The following is a 19,873-nucleotide window of genomic DNA, read 5'->3' as shown; positions in this document are numbered from 1 at the left end:
AAAGATGAAATGGAGGGTAGCTGAACATTAAATTTTTATCAAGTTCTAAATATAGCGACCCAGTCTTTCTCTACATAAATATTTGTCAATCAAGTGCACTTTATTGGTCTTTAGCATTCCATTGGTAGAGCCTTTTTAGAAATCTTGTCCAAACCAACTGACAAAGAAATGTTTGTAGAGGCTAAACAACTATCCTTTAAATGATTGTTGACTTTTCTCTGTTATTGTCCAGTCTGGAATTTTGTTGTACAGTCCAAATTATTTAACCCAAAATGCTGAAACTTTTGAAAGGAAGAAAAAAACAACTTTTAAATATTTCCCTCTTATAATTATAGTTCCTAGATCCATAGACCAAAAAATTGTCAAATTTGTGTCGGGACTTGGGGGAATTCAAATAGAAATATGGCTATTCACTTATATATTTATGCAATTTCCTTCAATTCAGACTGTTATTTTTACAAAATATAAGATACTAATTTTTACATACAGAAAACCAAGTTAAACCAGATTTTTGTTTGATGCCATGTCTTTAATTAAGCATTAATATCCTGGATAGCTTTTTTTAAAAGGAGCTAATTATGAACATGCAATGCGAATAATCCTGGGGTAAAATCAGCAAATCATTGTTGAACCCAATTGCAGCAAATGGTATTAGAGGGATTGAAACAAAGTTGTAATGATAATCCCAATCAAATTGAAACTGATTTATTAACTAATCTTAAATGTTAGCCAAACATTATAATCAATCACATCTATAGCCACATTGAAATGCATGCTATGATAATTGCTTTCATTCTTTTCACAACCATCCATGTAAATTCTCTATTTTATGTTGGGTTTTTATCTCATCTTTTGTTCCCCTCTTACCTTTTTTTTTTAAAACGATGGCGATCAGGCTAAGAACGAACAGCCCTCGGCGTTGGACAAGGAGGTGGAATCCGTGGTGATGGAACTGCAGGAAGAATTGATCTCAGTCCGATTAAAAGAAGCCGAATCGGCGGAGTCTCTCAAAACTTTTAGCACCAAGATTGAGAGTCTTGAAAAGGTAGTCCTATAACCAACCCCCCATAGAACAGAGACTGACAAGAATTCACAAGTATATGTTGATATATAATCCCCCTTTTGAAAGGGACTCAAGTCATAGAAAGATCACTATCTACTCATCCATTCCCCTTTATTACAGAAAAGCAGAAGAGATGAATGACCAAAATGCACAATATGCAGCAATTTATAGCGTGTTATACCCACTTGACATGGAATTGCTGCTCATTATAGAACCTTTGTATTAAAGGCAATGTAAATGAAAAGATTAAAGAAAGAAAACAAGCATGTATATTTGTCGTAAATTGGGGGGAAACAAAATGAAAGTATGTTTAGTTATGTAGCATTTAACCCCTTGATCCAAGAAAGAAATCATAATCAGAGCAAAATCCAGTTTCACTTTTTGAAATATATTGTACATGTTTTATTTGTTTAATGGCATAGAATATCACATCTGTAACAAAACAGGATAAACTGATAGGTTACATAATAAAGGGTTCCCATAACAATGGTAATTCATTTCAAAGTCCCTATTCACTTCCACCCATGTATACAATTCTGATATACCAATACATTATTTGTTTTATTTATAGCTTGGAATCATTACTTTTCTTATATTTTTCCCTTCATCATATTATTTATACACTTTATTATAATTGTTCCCATCCAATCCCTTCCTTCCACTGGAGTTTATCTCACATTAATCAAGTGTTCTTTTTTCTTTGATGATTTTGAAATAATTTGCTATTAATAAGCATGTATCACGCTTAACCTTTTTACTGATGAACAAAATACAAATGCTACAGTTTTTAATACTAATCAACATATCCCCACAACGTGTCCCTTAATTTTTGCATTTCAATACACTGTTACTTTGTTATGAACTTCGAACGTCATGTTTTGTATAAATTATATTGTTTTTTCTGTGTAATGTTTTACATTTATGACTTATCCTCAATACAATTATTGTACAAGTAATATCTATACAAATTGATTGTAAAATTCTATATATGTTTTGCTGACTTTAAGAATGACTGGTGATCCTTTCTTGTGGTAATTGATTTGTGCATTGGTGATTACTTAGCGCGTAAGAAATGTTCACCAGTCGTTCTTAAAGTCGCTCTTAACTTATAAACAGCTTATGAATCACTCACCTGGTTCTACACATGATTCATGCAACTATTATATCCAGGGGGCCGTTTCATAAAGCTGTTCGTAAGATGAGAGCAACTTTAAGAACGACTGGTGATCCTTTCTTACACGTTATACCATCGCCAATGGTGTATATCGTTTACCAAATGAAAGGATCACCAGTCGTTCTTAAAGTCGTTCTTAACTTACGAGCAGCTTTATGAAACACCCACCTGGCCATGAAAATGTATTTCAACTTTCAAATGATAATTCTCTAAGGAAACTTGGACCATGGATACAATATCCAGTACTTTCATTAATGATATGGAAATGTGTCTAATGTTCTTAATCCAAATATTGGAATGCTGATAATTATGACACTCAATAAGCATGGAAATTTTACATTATCTATTCCCATGGTTGTCTACTTCTATGAATTGGGTACTCTGTTTCACAAATCTTATTGATCGAACGTAGGAATGTTTTTTGGACGATTGCTTGCATTGATCATTGTGTGCAATCGATCATACAAACCAAATATTGTGATCAATCCTTGAACTCTCTATAGCAGGGACCCAAGTTAAATGCAGAGTTGCCAACTTTATGGAATATTAATGAGATATGCGTTCTGATGTAAATTCAGTGTTTACTTCCCAATTGAATGACAGAGCGAAAACCATCGTTAACATGTTTTGTCTCATAAGAAAAATTTGATTCAGCCGTTTGGTAATTCCCATTGTTATTTCTTACATGTATCTAATAAATATTCTGTAATTGTTGGCAGCTCTGTAATTGTGATCATCAATACATGATTGCTTATAAGGTTGAAATCAGTCATTCATTGATTCGTTCGTTCGTTCATTTATTACCTCTCCTTCTCTTTCTCTTCCATTCTCTGTTCCAGATCAATCAGAAGCTACGGAAGGAACCTGGACATTCCATCGCCGCCCTGCAGGATGAGCTGATAGCGGTCAAACTGAGGGAGGCTGAGGCCAACCTCGCTCTTAAAGAACTCAGGGAAAAGGTCAGCGACCTGGAGTCGCACTGGCAGGTAGGTTGGGGTCGTCGCACTCTATGGGGTCATTGACCTTTGAAGGTACTTCAATAGGGGTGTTGCAAGAAATATTTGAAATCAGTTGAACATTGCTGTTGCTAGTTTACAATTGATTTAACAAGGGAAATTATAGCAAATTGAGCTTTGCTTCCTGTTACAAGATGCACTCCAGCAATCAATTGCAAATTTGTAATTACCAGAATTATTATTGATTTTGGAGCACAAAATTAACTTGCAATTGATCGCAAGTTTCTTGCAACATCCCATTAGGCTTTGCATGAGTTGCTTTAGTTTGCTCGCTCGTTTAATGAAGACTTGCTTGACTAAATTGTTGAAAGATTTTATAGAGGGTATTATTGAAAAATTCATTAAAAATTCAAGTCTACATGTATGTGAATCAAAAGAATGAAAACAGTGATCTGGAAAAATTTTGAAAAACATAGATGTAAGCATTGCATGATAAAGCACATTGACTACAACCTTAAAAGGAAATCCTACCCAAATATTTTTTTTTGTATGAAGAAGATCTTTTTAGGAGCAGGGGAGTGTTTCATAAACTGATTTGTTGGACGTTTTATCTGACAAGTCACTTTTTGTCCGACAGTCAGCATAGAAACATTGCTTCTCTGCCATTCAAAATCAGAGAAAGATGTCAGATCTGACAACTTGTCGGACAAAAATGTTGATGAAACCCTCCCCAGATTTGTAAAAGTGAACAAAGTGCAGTGTAGGAATGAGGTTTAATTCTTTCGATCCATGCCAAGTAGCTGTGATGGAAGGTTGATATAAATTGGTCTTTTTTTATTTTGAAGGAAAACTTTACATCTAATTGCATCCAATAAATTGCATGAGCATTTGCATGATTGCCATAACTAATATCTCTGCCAATTTATTTCTCCTGGCTTCATACTCTACATCCTTTTTCCTATCCCACCATCCATCCATCTATGCATTTATCCATCCATCCTTCCACTCTGTGTATCCTTCTGTCTATCTTTATGTCTGTCCTATCTTTCAATCTATCTGTCCATCTATACATCCTCCTGTCTCTCCATCCATCTTTTTATCTATCCAACTTTCTATCCATCCATCCATCTTCCCATCCATCTATATGTATGTTTTACCATCCATCCACCTATCCATCCATCCATCCATCTTTCCATTCATTCATCCCCATCCATCCATCTAAACATCTATCTGTCTATCTATCCATCCATCTTTCTGTCCATCCATCTACATGTACATCTTTTCTATCCATCTGTCTATATCAATCCATCCATCTATCCATCTATCAACCCATCCATCTATCAATCCATCCATCCATCATCTATCAATCCATATATGTGTCTATCTTTCCATCTGTCCATTCATATTTTAAACACCTTTAGAGACACCTGGAGAAGGTGACCGGGAAGCAGAAAGGGTCAAACTCAAGACCCACAATCCAACAGATAACGGAGGAGCTCATGTCAGTGAGGTTACGAGAAGCGGACACAGCAGCTGACCTCAAGGAGACGCAACAAAGGGTCATGGAACTTCAAACACAAGTACTTAAATATTATCAACCATTTGGGGGCGTAGCTTTGCCATAAATTCTTCTATTCAACAAAAATTTATGATTTTTTTACTAATAAGCACAACAATGCTGAGGTGTTAAATCCCTGTAGTTCAAAATTTCAACAAGAAAAAAATGAGGACAGCTCAGAAAAACTGTGTTTTAAAATTATGGCAATAAAGGTAACCTCATATTATTTGGGCCTATTCACAATAAGCTCTTGCTTTACTTAAGGTCCATCCACTTTAGATGTAATACTCAAGACTGTATTTACTATTGTAATCATTTGTACTCTTTCAGAATGAGGTGTGCTTAGTATTTTGATTGCCTTGTGGAAAATAAATGAAATGAAATGCGTGAAAAATTTGAAAACTGTATCCTAATTCCTAATGAGAACTCTTTCTAGGCAAAGAAAAGAATGCTACTTCAAAAGTCTTCTGAGCAGCCCTTAAAGAAAAAAAAAAGAGATACAAGGTTTGAACAGCCAAGCAACAAATTATTTCACATGCAAGTGGCATTTTGATTATGAATTGTTCTGAACAAGAAGAATGTTAGACCTGCATTAATTCACAAAGATGTATCCATGATTTTAGGTTCATTAGGAAAGAAGTGAACTGGTAGAAAATACTGGATGTATTTGAATCATTTGTATGAAATGAGGACCAGGATTTTTTTCCCATTCATATTCAAACTGCATGGCTATCTCATGTCTAGTCCTTACTAATAAAAGTAATCCATTTTATTATGATTTTTCCTTCATTCAGTTATACATGTACATGTATCTATTTTGAGTCATTCATTAAATACTTTCTATAGATATTTTAGTAACTTTATCTTAATTTCTTTTTTGAGTTTGTTATTTTCAGGAAATTTTGGTCAAACTCTGTCAAATGCAAAGCTCTTTTCTTCCCAAGCAATGTCATTGTTCATTTCATGTCAAGTCAAATCATGATTTTAATCTTGTTGATGGTTGGCATCAGTCTGATTCAAAATATTTAACTTGATCAGCTCGTAAATTAATTAGTCAATTAAAAGTCAATTATAGCATCCCTTCTATAATTAATTTTGCAATTAACTTTCAACGGCATAATATTATGACTTTCTGAACTTGTTTAAACTGTATGTGGTCTGTCTGTTCAATGTCTTCCATAATGGAACAGCTTTAAAGCAATCTAACACAGCTTTATAGTACTACAATGCCTTTTCACTGTCTACTGAAATAATATAACTAAAATATCCAATTGTTTGAATTACTTGGGATTTCATGGACTTAAAAAAAACTTCTGCTAAAATGTTGTGAGAAAAATTGTGATTGTTCTTTTTAATTGAATTTGCCATTTGTTGAGAAGCAGACTACATGTATTTTAACATGTTTTTGTGTTGGCATATTAATTGGCATTATAATGGCAAAGTTTTCTTGCATTATATTGTGTTTGTAATATTTCTCTTTACATCATTTTTGTCTCACCTGCATAGCAGAGTGAGACTATAGGCGCCGCTTTTCCGACGGTGGCGTCAACATCAAATCTTAACCTGAGGTTAAGTTTTTGAAATGACATCATAACTTAGAAAGTATATGGACCTAGTTCATGAAACTTGACCATAAGGTTAATCAAGTATTACTGAACATCCTATTAGAGTTTCATGTCACATGACCAAGGTCAAAGGTCATTTAGGGTCAATGAACTTAGACCATGTTGGAGGAATCAACATCAAAATCTTAACCTGAGGTTAAGTTTTTGAAATGTCATCATAACTTTGAAATTATATGGACCTAGTTCATGAAACTTGTACATAAGGTTAATCAAGTATCACTGAACATCCTGCATGAGTTTCACGTCACATGACCAAGGTCAAAGGTCATTTAGGGTCAATGAACTTTGGCCGGATTGGGGGTATCTGTTGAATTCCCATCATAACTTTGAAAGTTTATGGATCTGATTCATGAAACTTGGACATAATAGTAATCAAGCATCACTGAACATTTTGTGCAAGTTTCAGGTCTCATGATTAAGGTCAAAGGTCATTTAGGGTCAATGAACTTTGGCCGAATTGGGGGTATCTGTTGAATTACCATCATAACTTTGAAAGTTTATTGGTCTAGTTCGTTAAACTTCGACATTAGAGTAATCAAGTATCACTGAACATCCTGTGCGCATTTCAGGTCACATGACCAAGGTCAAAGGTCAATGAACTTTGGCCGAATTGGGTGTATCTGTTGAATTACCATCATAACTTTGAAAGTTTATGGATCTGATTCATGAAACTTGGACATTAGAGTAATCAAGTATCACTGAACATCCTGTGCGAGTTTCAGGTCACATGATCAAGGTCAAAGGTCATGTAAGGTCAATGAACTTTGGCCATGTTGGGGTTTTTTGTTGAATAACCATCATATCTCTGTAAGTTTATTGGTCTATTTCATAAAAAGTGGACATAAGAGTAACCATGTACCACTGAACATCTTGTGCGAGTTAGAGTAGTTTTCAAAGTCAGCACTGCTGCTATATTGAACCGCGTGATGCAGGTGAGACGGCCAGAGGCATTCCACTTGTACTCTCAAGAAAGGGATCTGAAGAATATCAGTCCACAGTTTACTTTTTTGATGTGGTATCATATGTTTTATATCCTTTCAAAACGATAGTCATTTATTTCTATTTCTATTTTATAGTCAGATCATCCTGAAATAATCTTTTTTATTTTTTTTCAAATCAAGAATATAACTTTACTTCATACCTAAGTGAGTACTTTCACCTTTAACTAGTGGTTTCTTCAGACTTTGTCATAGATGGCAGTATGATGCTGATCGCGATAGAATGGTATCATATACTGTCATCCATGACGCATTCCAAATGAGCCAGGAGTTGGAAGTGGTGTCACTGAGGTACACAATAACTTTCTTGATTGGGCGCGTTGTGGTCTAGTGGTTCTGACTCTCGCCTTTCAAACAGAAGGTCATGGGTTCGGATCCTAGCTATAGCGCGTTTTCCTTCAGCAAGAAATTTATCCACACTGTGCTACACTTGACTTAGGTGAGGTGAACGAATACCTGGCATGATTAATTCCTTGAATGCACTAGCGCTGATAGGCAGCTCGAGCTAAAGCCATGGTAATAATAACAATGCCCCTCGGAATGTTATTATTATTGATTGTGAAAATGAGCCAACTCTTATGAAATTACAAATCAGATGAATATTATTCAGAATATTCTTTTTTTATTTTGTTTTTTTCTTAATTTTTAGAACCAAATGACGAGTAACCAGATGAGGAGGATAGAGGAAGAGAGGATAGAAGTCAAACAAGATCTTGAGGCTTGTGAGAAGAGAGAACAAGAACTTCAGAGGCAATTTTACGAGGCTCAGAAAGAACTATGCAAACTAGAAGCAAGGGTAAGAGTCAAGAATAGTATACAGATATACCAGGTTTGAGGAAGTATTGCGGGAATTATTCATACGATGTTGGACTGGCGTTACTATTTTCCTGAGGGGCAAAGACCCAAGGAAAAGATAGTTATTTTGCTAGTGCAACCGAGGATGAATAATTCCCACTATACTTTTGAAATAAAGGCCTGACATATTTGTTTTATATCCTACTTTTAATAAGTTAGAACAATAGATCTTGATAATCTAGTTCTTGTACTCGTAGTTCATCCTTTTCAAATCTGAACCAATATATAGATAATTGAGCTGTGCTGACTGACCTACTTTTCCTGAAGCCACGTGTGCAGCATAACACGGATTAGTGCCTGCGCTGCCGTCCCTTTATGGTACTTGCCCGGTAGAGACACCTCACTGACCGGTGCGTCTGCGAGATTGCATTGTATTGACATTAATGATGGAATAGTGCACGATTCATTCCATCATTGACGTCACGGAATGGCAAATTTTCTTTAGTGGGCGTTTTGTTTCAATTGCATAGCTAGAATATGTTAAGTCACATGATGCTGTTTTAACCAATCACTATATAAGATTCGATTTATGAAGGATATAACACTCGATAATAATTATAAACATTTATATATATGCTTAATCCAATTTTCTAAGCACTATATACTAATGACCCAACTTTAGCATGGCTACCCTGATTAGGTGCTCAAGCATTCAATGAATTATTTCCGATCGAGTACCCATTCATAACACGACACCTTAGTAGTGGATTGCAAAAGTAGATATAGGCCTTATTCTCAGATAAAAATAACATTTTTTGCAGTACATGTAGTATCCCTTTATAGTAAAGATAGGAGTTATGGTGCATCTTGGGTAAAGTTTTTTTCAACATTTTGGACGATGATGGTAGAGATTCAAGAGAACCTAAAGTTCAGATGAGGAAATTCATCTACATTTGCCACTCTCCACTCAGGTGTAGTAGATGGGTAGGAAGAAATTCCTTTGCATGCTGGAGCACCTCATCAAGGTAGCCATGCTAAAGCCAGGGTAATAGTATCTTTCAAATTATTGTATTAAGCGATATTACTATTAATGAATACAGTGATGTCACAAATCTCAATTAGTGGTTCTGATTCTTGCTTCAGAATCCTAGCCATGGCATTATTTCCCTCAGCAATTTTATCCACATTTTTCTGCACTCGAACCAGGTGAGGTATATGGGTACCTGGCAGGAATTATTTCCTAGAAAATGATTGTGTGCTGTAATATCCAGTCAGAGTTCTTTGGATACAACTTTAGATGCAAGATGAGAACATGATATGTGCTATTCAAGTGCAGTACATGTATATATTTTTTTATAGTAAAATATGAGCTGTGATTGGCTAGATTGGTACCACGTGACCTCCCTTCAAAAAGTTACATGTATATTGTACATACAGTATGTACAATATAACTTTCGATTTTTGAAGGGTAAAACCCATGTTAAATGAATGGGGAGAATATCAATTAATGGCAATGCGCATTTAGCCAGTAAGCCCTGCGCGTCTGCATTTACCAAGCACATGCACATTTTGGTTGGTACGTGTGCAACTCTTTATTCTGGCCATGAACAAAAGTCTGGCCATTTTAAGGTCTTTCTTTACCACCTATGTGAGGATTGCTGACAAGGAAGTGATATATTATGTGATGGCTTATATTTTTGAATTTTTTGTGTATTATTAACAGAACTAGAGTTCTTTCAATGTCTTTAACTATATTTTCTAAACTCTGCCAATGACATATTTATTGTGTTTGCTCTACTACATAGTGTTCTAGGTTTCTTGTTGATTTTAATAAAAACAACATGAATTAAGAGCATTTATAGGGTTCAGAAGGAGCTATTGATATTGATACCATTGCCAATGTAAAGCCCTTTAGTAGGCAATGATTATTTTCAATGAAAGAACAAGAGCTTCCAAGACCATGCCATGAGCCATAAAATGAACTATACAACACCTGAAGAATGGCATGTTGTGAAAAGGTGTGCTCTGTACTCTATTCAATTCTGTATTGTGAACTAGAACTACCCCATCTTGAGTCATGACTCAGACAATGATTTCATTTTAGACATTAAGTCAGACATTTCCACTTCGTGTATTGATTACTTAGATGAAACTGTTTTCTATGTGTATTCCTGATCCTGCAAGGTATTTTGGAATTCTTCTTCGAAAACATTTGAAAATATTTTTCCCTAAGATAACCAACTTTTGTCTTAATGGGCCTCAGTTTTTTTTTTTACCCCGTAGAAATTGAAGTGAAAAGAATCAGATTCACTCTATGTTATATCTTTGTATATTTTTATTCCTTTGTACTTGTTGTTAAATGTGTATGCTGCCCTCTGTTGGTAGAACTTAGTGTAATTCTGTACCCTAGCTTCATCTCTTAGTTTCCATGAAACGACACATTCACTCAACACAAAGGTGTGTTTATTCTGTAATGTGCATGAAATTTAAGTTTTTTTATTTTTCTGTTAAGAAAAGTACTTTGCTACTTAAATAATACTTAGTATGGTATGAATATCTTTAGTACTGATTTTATAGGGTATTATCATTTAACTGGGCCTGAATTATAAGACGACGCTGCTCAAAATAATGCTTTATGGCTCATGCAGTGAATTGTAATAAGGGAATTATGAATATGCATAACTGATCACTGCACCAACAGATTACCAGTACATGGACTACTAGTACACATATTACTAATAATATGAAGATTTTTCAGGAAAATATTAACAGAGTATAGCCCGAACAGGAACAGAAAAGGAATGGTAAGAGATATTTTTTCAGGATTTTCTGAATATTATATCTCTGAGTAATAAACAAAACTCACACTAAAACAGTTGCTACGCTTAAACTATTAAGAAATATATTTTACACTATTGATTGTGCCTGAATATGAAGTTACAAGCAGTTATGACTTTGTAATTGGCAATTTGTCAGAGTTTGAGAATGTGTACCTACAGTATATTCTAACACTCTAGCTTCTCTGTAATAGCCAAAATCAAAATTTGATCTTCAAAACGTACAGATAATAAAAGTTTTGCTCATAATGTTGATCTATTAAAGAATAATTTTTCTTCTTCAAAGTGGAAAAATTTGAAGTTTTAAAGTTAAAAAATCAATTCAAAAAACACATTACAAAATTATACAAGTATTATATAAAGTGAGATAAATATAAGAAATAGAATGACAAAGGACGAGGTATTATAAACATAATGAGAGTGTCGGGGGTAGCAGAAAGGAGGAGATTCCTTTTATAATTGCTACCCCAACAAAATCCTATAATTGAAAGTTGTAAATAAAGACAAGATAAAGAGTTTCTTTGACCCCAACTTTTTTTAAGTTTCACTGAGATTGTATAGTGTGCACATCCCATGTTTGGCTGAATGGTTTATTTCTAATTCGTCTACTACCATTGTCCAATTGCCAACTTGTGTAATACCATTTGGTCTATCATCAGTTTGTCTACTCACCACATGGTCTACTTTCATTTAGTCTAATGCCATTCTGTCTAATAACCAGTTGGTCCAATAGCCATTTAGTCCATACATGTATACCATTTGGTCTAATTAGACCAACTGGTTGTTAGTCGGAATGACATTAGACTAAATGAAGGTAGACCGTAGACCATGTGGTGAGTGGACGAATTGGCAATTTACTGGCTGAGCCTCTAACTTCAAACCTTGACTTCTCCTTATTCTTTGAATCTCACTGAATTTTCTCTTCAATCAATCAAAAGCTTGTGTTTCTTAGTGTCAATCAATGGTGACCGGTGACCATTTATGTAACATTTTAAAGCTTTGGTGTCCTTTTTAAAATCTGAAGCTCCCCTCATAGAATTTTGGGAGACTTATTGTTGGTGTTCGGGTGGCAGGTCACAGATACATCCGACAGAGTGTACAATTTTTTTTTTCATTTTATTTTATTTTAGCTTTTTTTTATAACATCAACCGGTAAATTCTAACCTTATATAAATTTATGACATCAGACTATTTGAAAACCAGTTCCTGACTGACTGGACATGATCAGAATCTGGATTGACGAATTTCTGACATGACTTAGATTATCCCTAAATACATATGAAGATAATTTGCTCATCTTTCATTTGATACATGTATGTCATAAAATCCTCCCATTGCAATGCAGTTTTCACAAGATTTCTGGGCCCTTTACGTCTACACTATAGCATTTGATTGTAGGGCTGATATTTGTGCATGATTTCATTGGTCATTATGTTTAGCCAATCATAGAAATTGAAATATGATCAATCGCTGGTGTTTGTGTCACAGGGCCTAAGATTGATACTTCACACACTATTCATCTATGCAAAAACTCCGGTGTTGATTTAACACCAGCCCAGAATCTATATATGTCCACACCAGAGAAGTATTGAAACAACACCATTTTGGAATCAAAACAAACACCTATCTGGTGTTAGACCAAAACAAAATTGGTATTGTTTAACACTTCTCTGGTTTGGACATACATAGATTCCGGGATGGTGTTAAATCAACACCAGAGTTTTTGCAGTGCAGTTTCATCTTGATTTCATCTGGTGACTTCTAAATTGGATACTTTCCAAAGATGAAATAAAACCGACAGTCACGTCTACACTCGACGTCAAGTGCCGACATGATAATGTAGCCCATGTACCTGTTTTTGTGTTCCTTTTTACTTTCAAGTCCCAGCAGCCGCTGTTTGCAATGTCATTAAGCGTATCAGTCTTTATCTTCTTGATGCCATTATCACGCCATTGTAAATATGATTCATACTTTGAAGTTGGTGTAATTGCGATATGTGCAGGTGTCAACGTCCATGGATATAATTACTTTATTGGAAATAAAAGTCACTTTAAATCAAGATGAGTTATTATGGGGACACTTAAAGGAGAAAACTAATTTGGATGTTAACAAAAGTTGCAAAACACGTTCATATTTATTCATTCGAAGCTTGATATTTAAAAGTTAACAAATGAATGAGGATTTTCAAGTATTGCTTCTAAAAATATCTGTTGATTTGGCAATAAATGGTTTATTTTTTGCCTGTTCAATTTGATCTTTTTAAAATTTTACGTTGCAGTTGCCTATTTCTATGATTTATTATTACATGGAATGTGTTTTATTGAGCATTGCCTGTTGTGCAGTATACTTGTTTCCATTATTCATTTCAAAGATATTTACTTATGAATTTTCAAACAGTTTTGAACAATATCGCTATCATCATGTGGAAATATTGAGTATTTGTCAATTTTTATCAAAATTTTATAAAATTACCTTCATTTTTTGTAACGTGAAAAGATGCCATTAATCTTAAATCAATTTAATTTTTTGTTTAAATATATACTTATACATGTTTGCTTTACCGTAGACATTTAATTGATATCAATTGTATGATTGATCTTATGATGCAGAACAATGGTTCAAGAAATCAATGGGGCGAGGAAGAAAAGAGGATTGTTCTGGTGATGTGTAAATGATTAAAAATTCCTACAATATGAGAGGTTTTAATTGTTTTTAATCCATTTCTTCCTCTTTTTAAGAGAGAAAAGTAAGTTTTAGAATAGCATACAGTATGCACTTAATCAGTGTGAAATTTGGCAATGTTGGAGATTATTTGTTTTCATAATTTGATTTTATTGCCAAATAAAATGAAATATTGTATCATAAATCATTTTTTACAGGTCTATGTTATATGATACGTGTTCCTGATAATTTCTATAAATCTTGGGAATATTTACATGTAGAATCTACGTGTCCAAAATCAAAATGCTCCTTTGTATACTAGAATAATCCTTTAATTCCATCTTATTTTGATTTTCGTGCCGACTTCCAATCGGCACACAGTAAACCTATACAGTCTGTAAAACAAAAGAAATTAGAAGAGCATCTTAAACTGATATCCACTGATAGTGGAAGAGCCGTGGTGTAGTGGTTCTGACTGTCGCCTTGTAAACAGAGGGTCGTGTGTTCGAATCTTACCACGGTCTAGCATCCTTTGGCAAGGCGTTAATCCACACTTTGCCACTCTCGACCCAGGTGCTAAATGGGTACCCGGTAGGATGCGAAAGATAATGTATGTTTGATTTTGCCAGCGCCATATTGTGGCTGCGATGAATGCAAGGAATGCTCCCCAGGGAGTGGAAATTGTGCACTTTTCGTGCTTGATTGAAATGAATCCAATGACCGGGGTGATAATATGCTGTAACGCGCTTTGGGCCATTCTGGGAAAAGCGCTTTATAAAAATTGGCTATTATTATTATTATATAAAGAACATTGAATACTGTCACCTTAATTTTAATGACCTATTGTTCACTGATAAAAGCTTTACTGCTCATTGTTATTTTTCAACTTTTCATCTTTCTGTCTTTACTTCAAACACATCCGACACATGTAAAACACATTTTGTCAGTGCAAATGTACATAACGATAGTCGATCCAAGTGAGTCATTTTTCTCCAGGTGCCTATATTTATTTTTCATCTGTTTGCGCCTGTGTTTTACAAGTTTGCACAAGACAAAACAACCCTCCATATTTTGATATTTTTGTATCGGTACTCCCCTCTTCAGTAATCTCTTGAATCCGAACCATGAAGTGCATAAAAATGAAGAGATCAGCAAATATCATGGACTCACGCTTTGCATTGAGGGAAATTGGCCCGATCAAAGCTCAAAAAAAGGGATTTTTATGGTTTAATGAAACCTTTGTCAGATTGTTGGCAATATACACTCAGACTAATTAATTCTGTTTTACAAAATACATTATGGGCTGTAAACTCAAAAGGCTTTCAATATTGCACCATGGTAAAAACCATGGACTATGCAGATTTGTACATAATTATGCTTATTTTATCACATACAATTGAGCACATTGTGTTGAAAGGAAAGCAAGATGATACAAGAAATCTGCATAATTCATGGTTTGTACCGTGGTACAATTCAAACCTCTTCCAAGAATACGGGCCTAGATGTGTCTTTTTATATGAACTATCAAGCTTTATCAAATCATGTGAGATGTATTCTTTTGAACAATACATTAAAGCTTCTGTATTAAGGATATGTATTTTTCATTAGTCCTGTATAAATGAATTTGTGTTTGGCCCCCCCCCCCTGTGATTAGGTTATAAAGATATCCCTTTAATGTGTACATTTCTTTCATTATATCAGCAATAAATCATGCACATTGCAGATAGGAAGGTCTATATAAATTTGATTAACATCATATCTCTCAAATGTCTTTGCCTAATACAGTACATTTCAATATTATAACTTGCCTATATTAAGGAATTGCTTGTTGAAACATTATACTTGGAACCTAAACAATCGTGTTCAAAAAAATACTTTGGATCACGCACAAATGAAATATGATCATAACATCTCTTTCCCTACATGTTCTGTTCAAAGTAAATATCAAACAGAGCTTACATCACCATAAATTGATAAAATGATTGTTTGAATTACTAGTAATCCAAATCTATACGATCGGCTAATAAAACTGTTCTAGAACTGACACATTTTGCATGTACCTTTCAAAATGTGACCCAGTTTTTAATTTATGGGAGAGTAAAAAAGAACCAGCTGAAACTTCATACAGCTTCAATTTTTTGATGTTTTGTTATTATCATTTCTGTTTATAGATGTTAAATTTGTTTTTGCCTATTTTAATTTTTGCATTGAAGTCCTTTCAACACTTCAAAGACCGACTGAACTAAATACAAAATCACATCTAGTCTTGCCAAGATTCATCTTGTTATCTTCCTTTTTCTTTCATTCACGATTCACCATTATTTGGTGCGTCGTGGTCTCGTGGTTCTGACTCTCGTCTTTCAAATAGAAGGTCGTGGGTTCAAATCCTAGCCATGGCGTGTTTTCCTTCAGCAAAACATTTATCTACACTGTGCTGCACTCGACCCAGGTGAGGTAAATGGGTATCGGCAGGAAGTAATTCCTCAAAAAGCTGTGTGCACCAGAATCGGTAGACTAGCTTTAATAGCCGGGGTAATATAAGAGCGCCTTGAGCAACTAGCAAGATGGATATGTGCGCTATACAAATCCTATGTTATTATTCATTTATTTGTTTCCTCTCAGTCCATCTCCAGTTTTTCTTTTCAGTTTGTTTTTGTTCTGCTGCTACCTTGTGTCATTGATTAGGAGCCATGTCAACCCTTTAGTTGAAATATTGAAACAATGATAGCGGCATCTTCATTGGTTATCTGACCTTGTTCATGAGTGACATTGTCATGAACTTCTACTACATGAAGTTCATTAACATCAAGTTTCTATATGATATAAATCTAATGCTTCAATCTAACCAAGTAGTGTAATTTATGTTTTGAATTTTCAATTCATTGAATATTAAAGATTGCCATCATTGTATCATTTATGCTCTTACTTACTTGTTCTCCATTCATTAGACGGAACTGCGCCACAATACAATTGTAGCTTGATAACTCCTTACAATCCCTCTCGCAACCTTAGCTCTGCTAGTTCATCCTTACTGTACCACAATCTCATTCATGGGGGGATCGATCATTTTCAACGTGCTTGGCCATTCGTATGGAATAAACTTCCATCATAAGACATCCGCATTATTTCTTGTCTCCCCACCTTCAAAAGTTTCTCTGACAATCTGCTTATTCACACAAGCTTTTTAGTAATTTTTGTTCTTCCCCCTTTTTTAGCAGTTATCTATTTTCTTCTTTTCTTTACTGTGCCATGAGCATCTTTTTATAATAGATATCGGCACATTACTAATGTTCATATTAATATAATTATTATTATTATTACTAATATTATTATCATTAGTAGTAGTAGTAGTAGTAGCAGTAGTAGTAGTAGTAGTAGTATTAGTAGCAGCAGCAGTAGCAGTAGCAATAGCAGTATTACGTGTATCTTATTCATAATATGTCATTGTTAAATCTTTATTTCATCGTTATTATTATTTTTCTTAGGGGAGGGGGTATTGCGTTTCAGTAAATCAAAACTACATAATTGAGTAGTATTAGCTGCCTAAAATTTAACCTATTTTAATGTAACCTTAGATACATTAATATGATACCATGTCTAAAGTCTGCCTGACCTTGCGACATTTCAATTAGGTACCTATCATCATGTAACGTTAATGGCTTTAATGGTGGTACTCGATCTCAGCTCTCATCAATTTCAAGAGCAATTAATGAGATAATGGAAATTTTGTCTACAGAGAGCTCTGCAAAAAAATCTTTATAACTATACATGAACTATTGAACTATTGAGGTGTAGATGTGTATTTGTTTTCACATTTCGTTTTTACATTATGAAGAATGCATCTATTTTTCTTTGATCATGTGCCTATCATGGTTTTTAATTAAAGCGGTGACTTTGAGATTTGGTCAATTTAGGCTTTAACATGTAGTTTTATCCTAAGAGAAGAGTCTTATTGATTTATACTGTAAAGATGTGCAATTCTTTCATTGCAAAAAAAATATAATTCTCTATTGACTTGGAAGGAAAAGATACAGCATTTACCAGTCATCTTTTTCTGGTGCAACTATTCATTTTCATCCATCCTCTTGTATGAATATTGTATTATTCTGTATAACACTTCAGTTGTTTTTTTTAATCATAAAATAGAAATAATTGAATTGAAAAGGATCATATATACTGTATATTCTTCTTCTTTTTTTTTATTCAAGTTCAATAACATTTTTGCTTGAATGAACTGACTGTTAATATCAGGCCCAATTACATTTAATGTAATTTTAAGTTTTTATTCAATGGTATTGGTAACTACCATTATAACGATCATCAACAGCCAACAACAAAAAAAAAAGATTCCATGAGAGGTACTCTATACCATAAAACTGATAGCAATTTTGGGTACATTAGGGTCCACACTCCATTTACATGGTCAGTTGAAACAATTATAATATTTCTATACTGTAGCCATTCAGACTGTCCATTTGACTTGTAATCATTACAGAGCCTGTCAATATTTTGATCAAATGCCAAGCGTTATCTGATACTTCCATAATTCTCTACTAACATGTAATTAGTCAGGACTGACATGTGCCTTACACTTGACACAACACGATTTTGAAGCATGATTTTTGTTATTAAGTTGCTTGATAAAGTATTACGAGATTGGGTTTGCTCTTTCAGTGGGGTCGGCCAAATGGGTCAAGATGGTGAAAATCAAATGTTGATTTTTCTCAAGGGTTCGATTATATTTGTCAATTGGTTGTAATTACTCCTGGTGGATGTTTCATAAAGCTGTTTGTAAGTTAGGAATGACTTTACACATGTATGCCAGGGGCCAGTTGCATAAAACTTTTTACCTGAGAAAACTCATGTTGTTTTTACCGGAGGTTTTGGCCTGTGCTAAAGTCAATGACTAACCTTAGTTTTCAGTTTTTACCAGAGTTTTCTCAGGTAAAAAGTTTTATGCAACAGGCTTCTGGTGACCCTTTCTAGTGCTGATATAGCTGACTAGCATCTAAGAACATATTCCAGTTGTGCATAACTTTACAAGCAGCTTTATGAAATACCCTCCCTTCAGTAGGTAATCCATAGTAGTAATAATAGGTCATATACACTGCGTCCCACAAAAAATGAAATCGAGGCTTATTGATGATTTATCATAACTTAATCACAAATATAATAGACTAGTTGTAAAGCTTATAATCTCCTCTTTCATCTGAAATTACCTAGATTATTCCTCATTCATGCATGAGTGAGCAAAAACAATATGAAGAAAGGATACCAAAAACTCATTTGGCGGGGGGTAACCAAATTTCAATTAAAAAAAAGTTCAGTATCTGCTCTTTTATTTGATACCTTAATCACAGAAATGGTCAAGAAGTTCAAAAGTTCTGTTCCCTTGAAACAATGCTTGTATTTCCATGATTTCATAAAATAAACATGTTTTCACCAGTTTAACACAGAAGCAATCGCACGGTTAACAAAAGACTGAATGCATGGCTGATCGTCAACAAAATGGAGTGTCGAGTAACTCAGAATGCTAGACTGTAAAACCCTCTTTATTTTATGAAATTATTGAAATTCAAGCTTTATTTTAAATAAGCAGAACTTTGTTATTTCTTGAGCATTTTCTGTAATTGGAGTATCAAATTAAAGAGCAGGTATTGAATTTTTAAAAAATGTTATCCTTTTGAAACCCAGATACAGCCCACAAAGTGACTTTTTGGTATCCCCTCTTCAAATTGTTTTTGCTCACTCATGTGTGACTGAGAAATAATCTAAGTAATTTCAGATGAAAGAAGAGATTCTGAGCTTTACAATGGTAGGTCACTTGTCTATTGTATTTGTGATTAAGTTATGATGAATCTTGGTTTCGTTTTTTCTGGGACGCTCCTTATAGTGGCATCTGTCTATTCCAAGGCGCACTTTTATTGTTACCCTGACTCTAACTCAAGCCGCCTTTTCCAGCGCTGAGCATTTGAGAAATTAATCCTTAAGGATACCCATCACCTCACCTGGGTTGAATGCAGCACAGTGTTGATAAATTTCTTGCCGAAGGAAAACACGCCATGGCCCGGATTTGAACCTATGACATTGTGATCGAAAGAGGAGAGTCAGAACCTTGATACCACACCATCCTCTTAATCCATACTACTCAAAGATTTTATGTATTATTAAAGCTAAAAGATATGTCCAAAATTATAGGAAAAGGA

General features: G+C 34.4%; 1 protein-coding gene across 2 annotated transcripts in view; it reads left to right on the top strand.

The window, feature by feature from the left end:
• Positions 1–19,873, top strand: part of LOC121428471 (EVI5-like protein) — a 91,743-nt gene that overhangs the window by 56,737 nt on the left and 15,133 nt on the right. For both annotated transcript variants that reach the window (XM_041625099.1, XM_041625098.1), the window contains exons 13-16: positions 896–1,045; positions 3,077–3,223; positions 4,615–4,773; positions 8,024–8,170. In XM_041625099.1, coding sequence (XP_041481033.1) covers positions 896–1,045; positions 3,077–3,223; positions 4,615–4,773; positions 8,024–8,170 — 603 coding nt within the window. The remainder of the gene's footprint in view (positions 1–895; positions 1,046–3,076; positions 3,224–4,614; positions 4,774–8,023; positions 8,171–19,873) is intronic.

The sequence above is a fragment of the Lytechinus variegatus genome, chromosome 15, assembly GCF_018143015.1.
Source record: "Lytechinus variegatus isolate NC3 chromosome 15, Lvar_3.0, whole genome shotgun sequence".
NCBI lineage: Eukaryota > Metazoa > Echinodermata > Echinoidea > Temnopleuroida > Toxopneustidae > Lytechinus > Lytechinus variegatus.
Note: the sequence above shows the minus strand (reverse complement) of the source record. Positions and strands in the feature narration are given on the sequence as shown.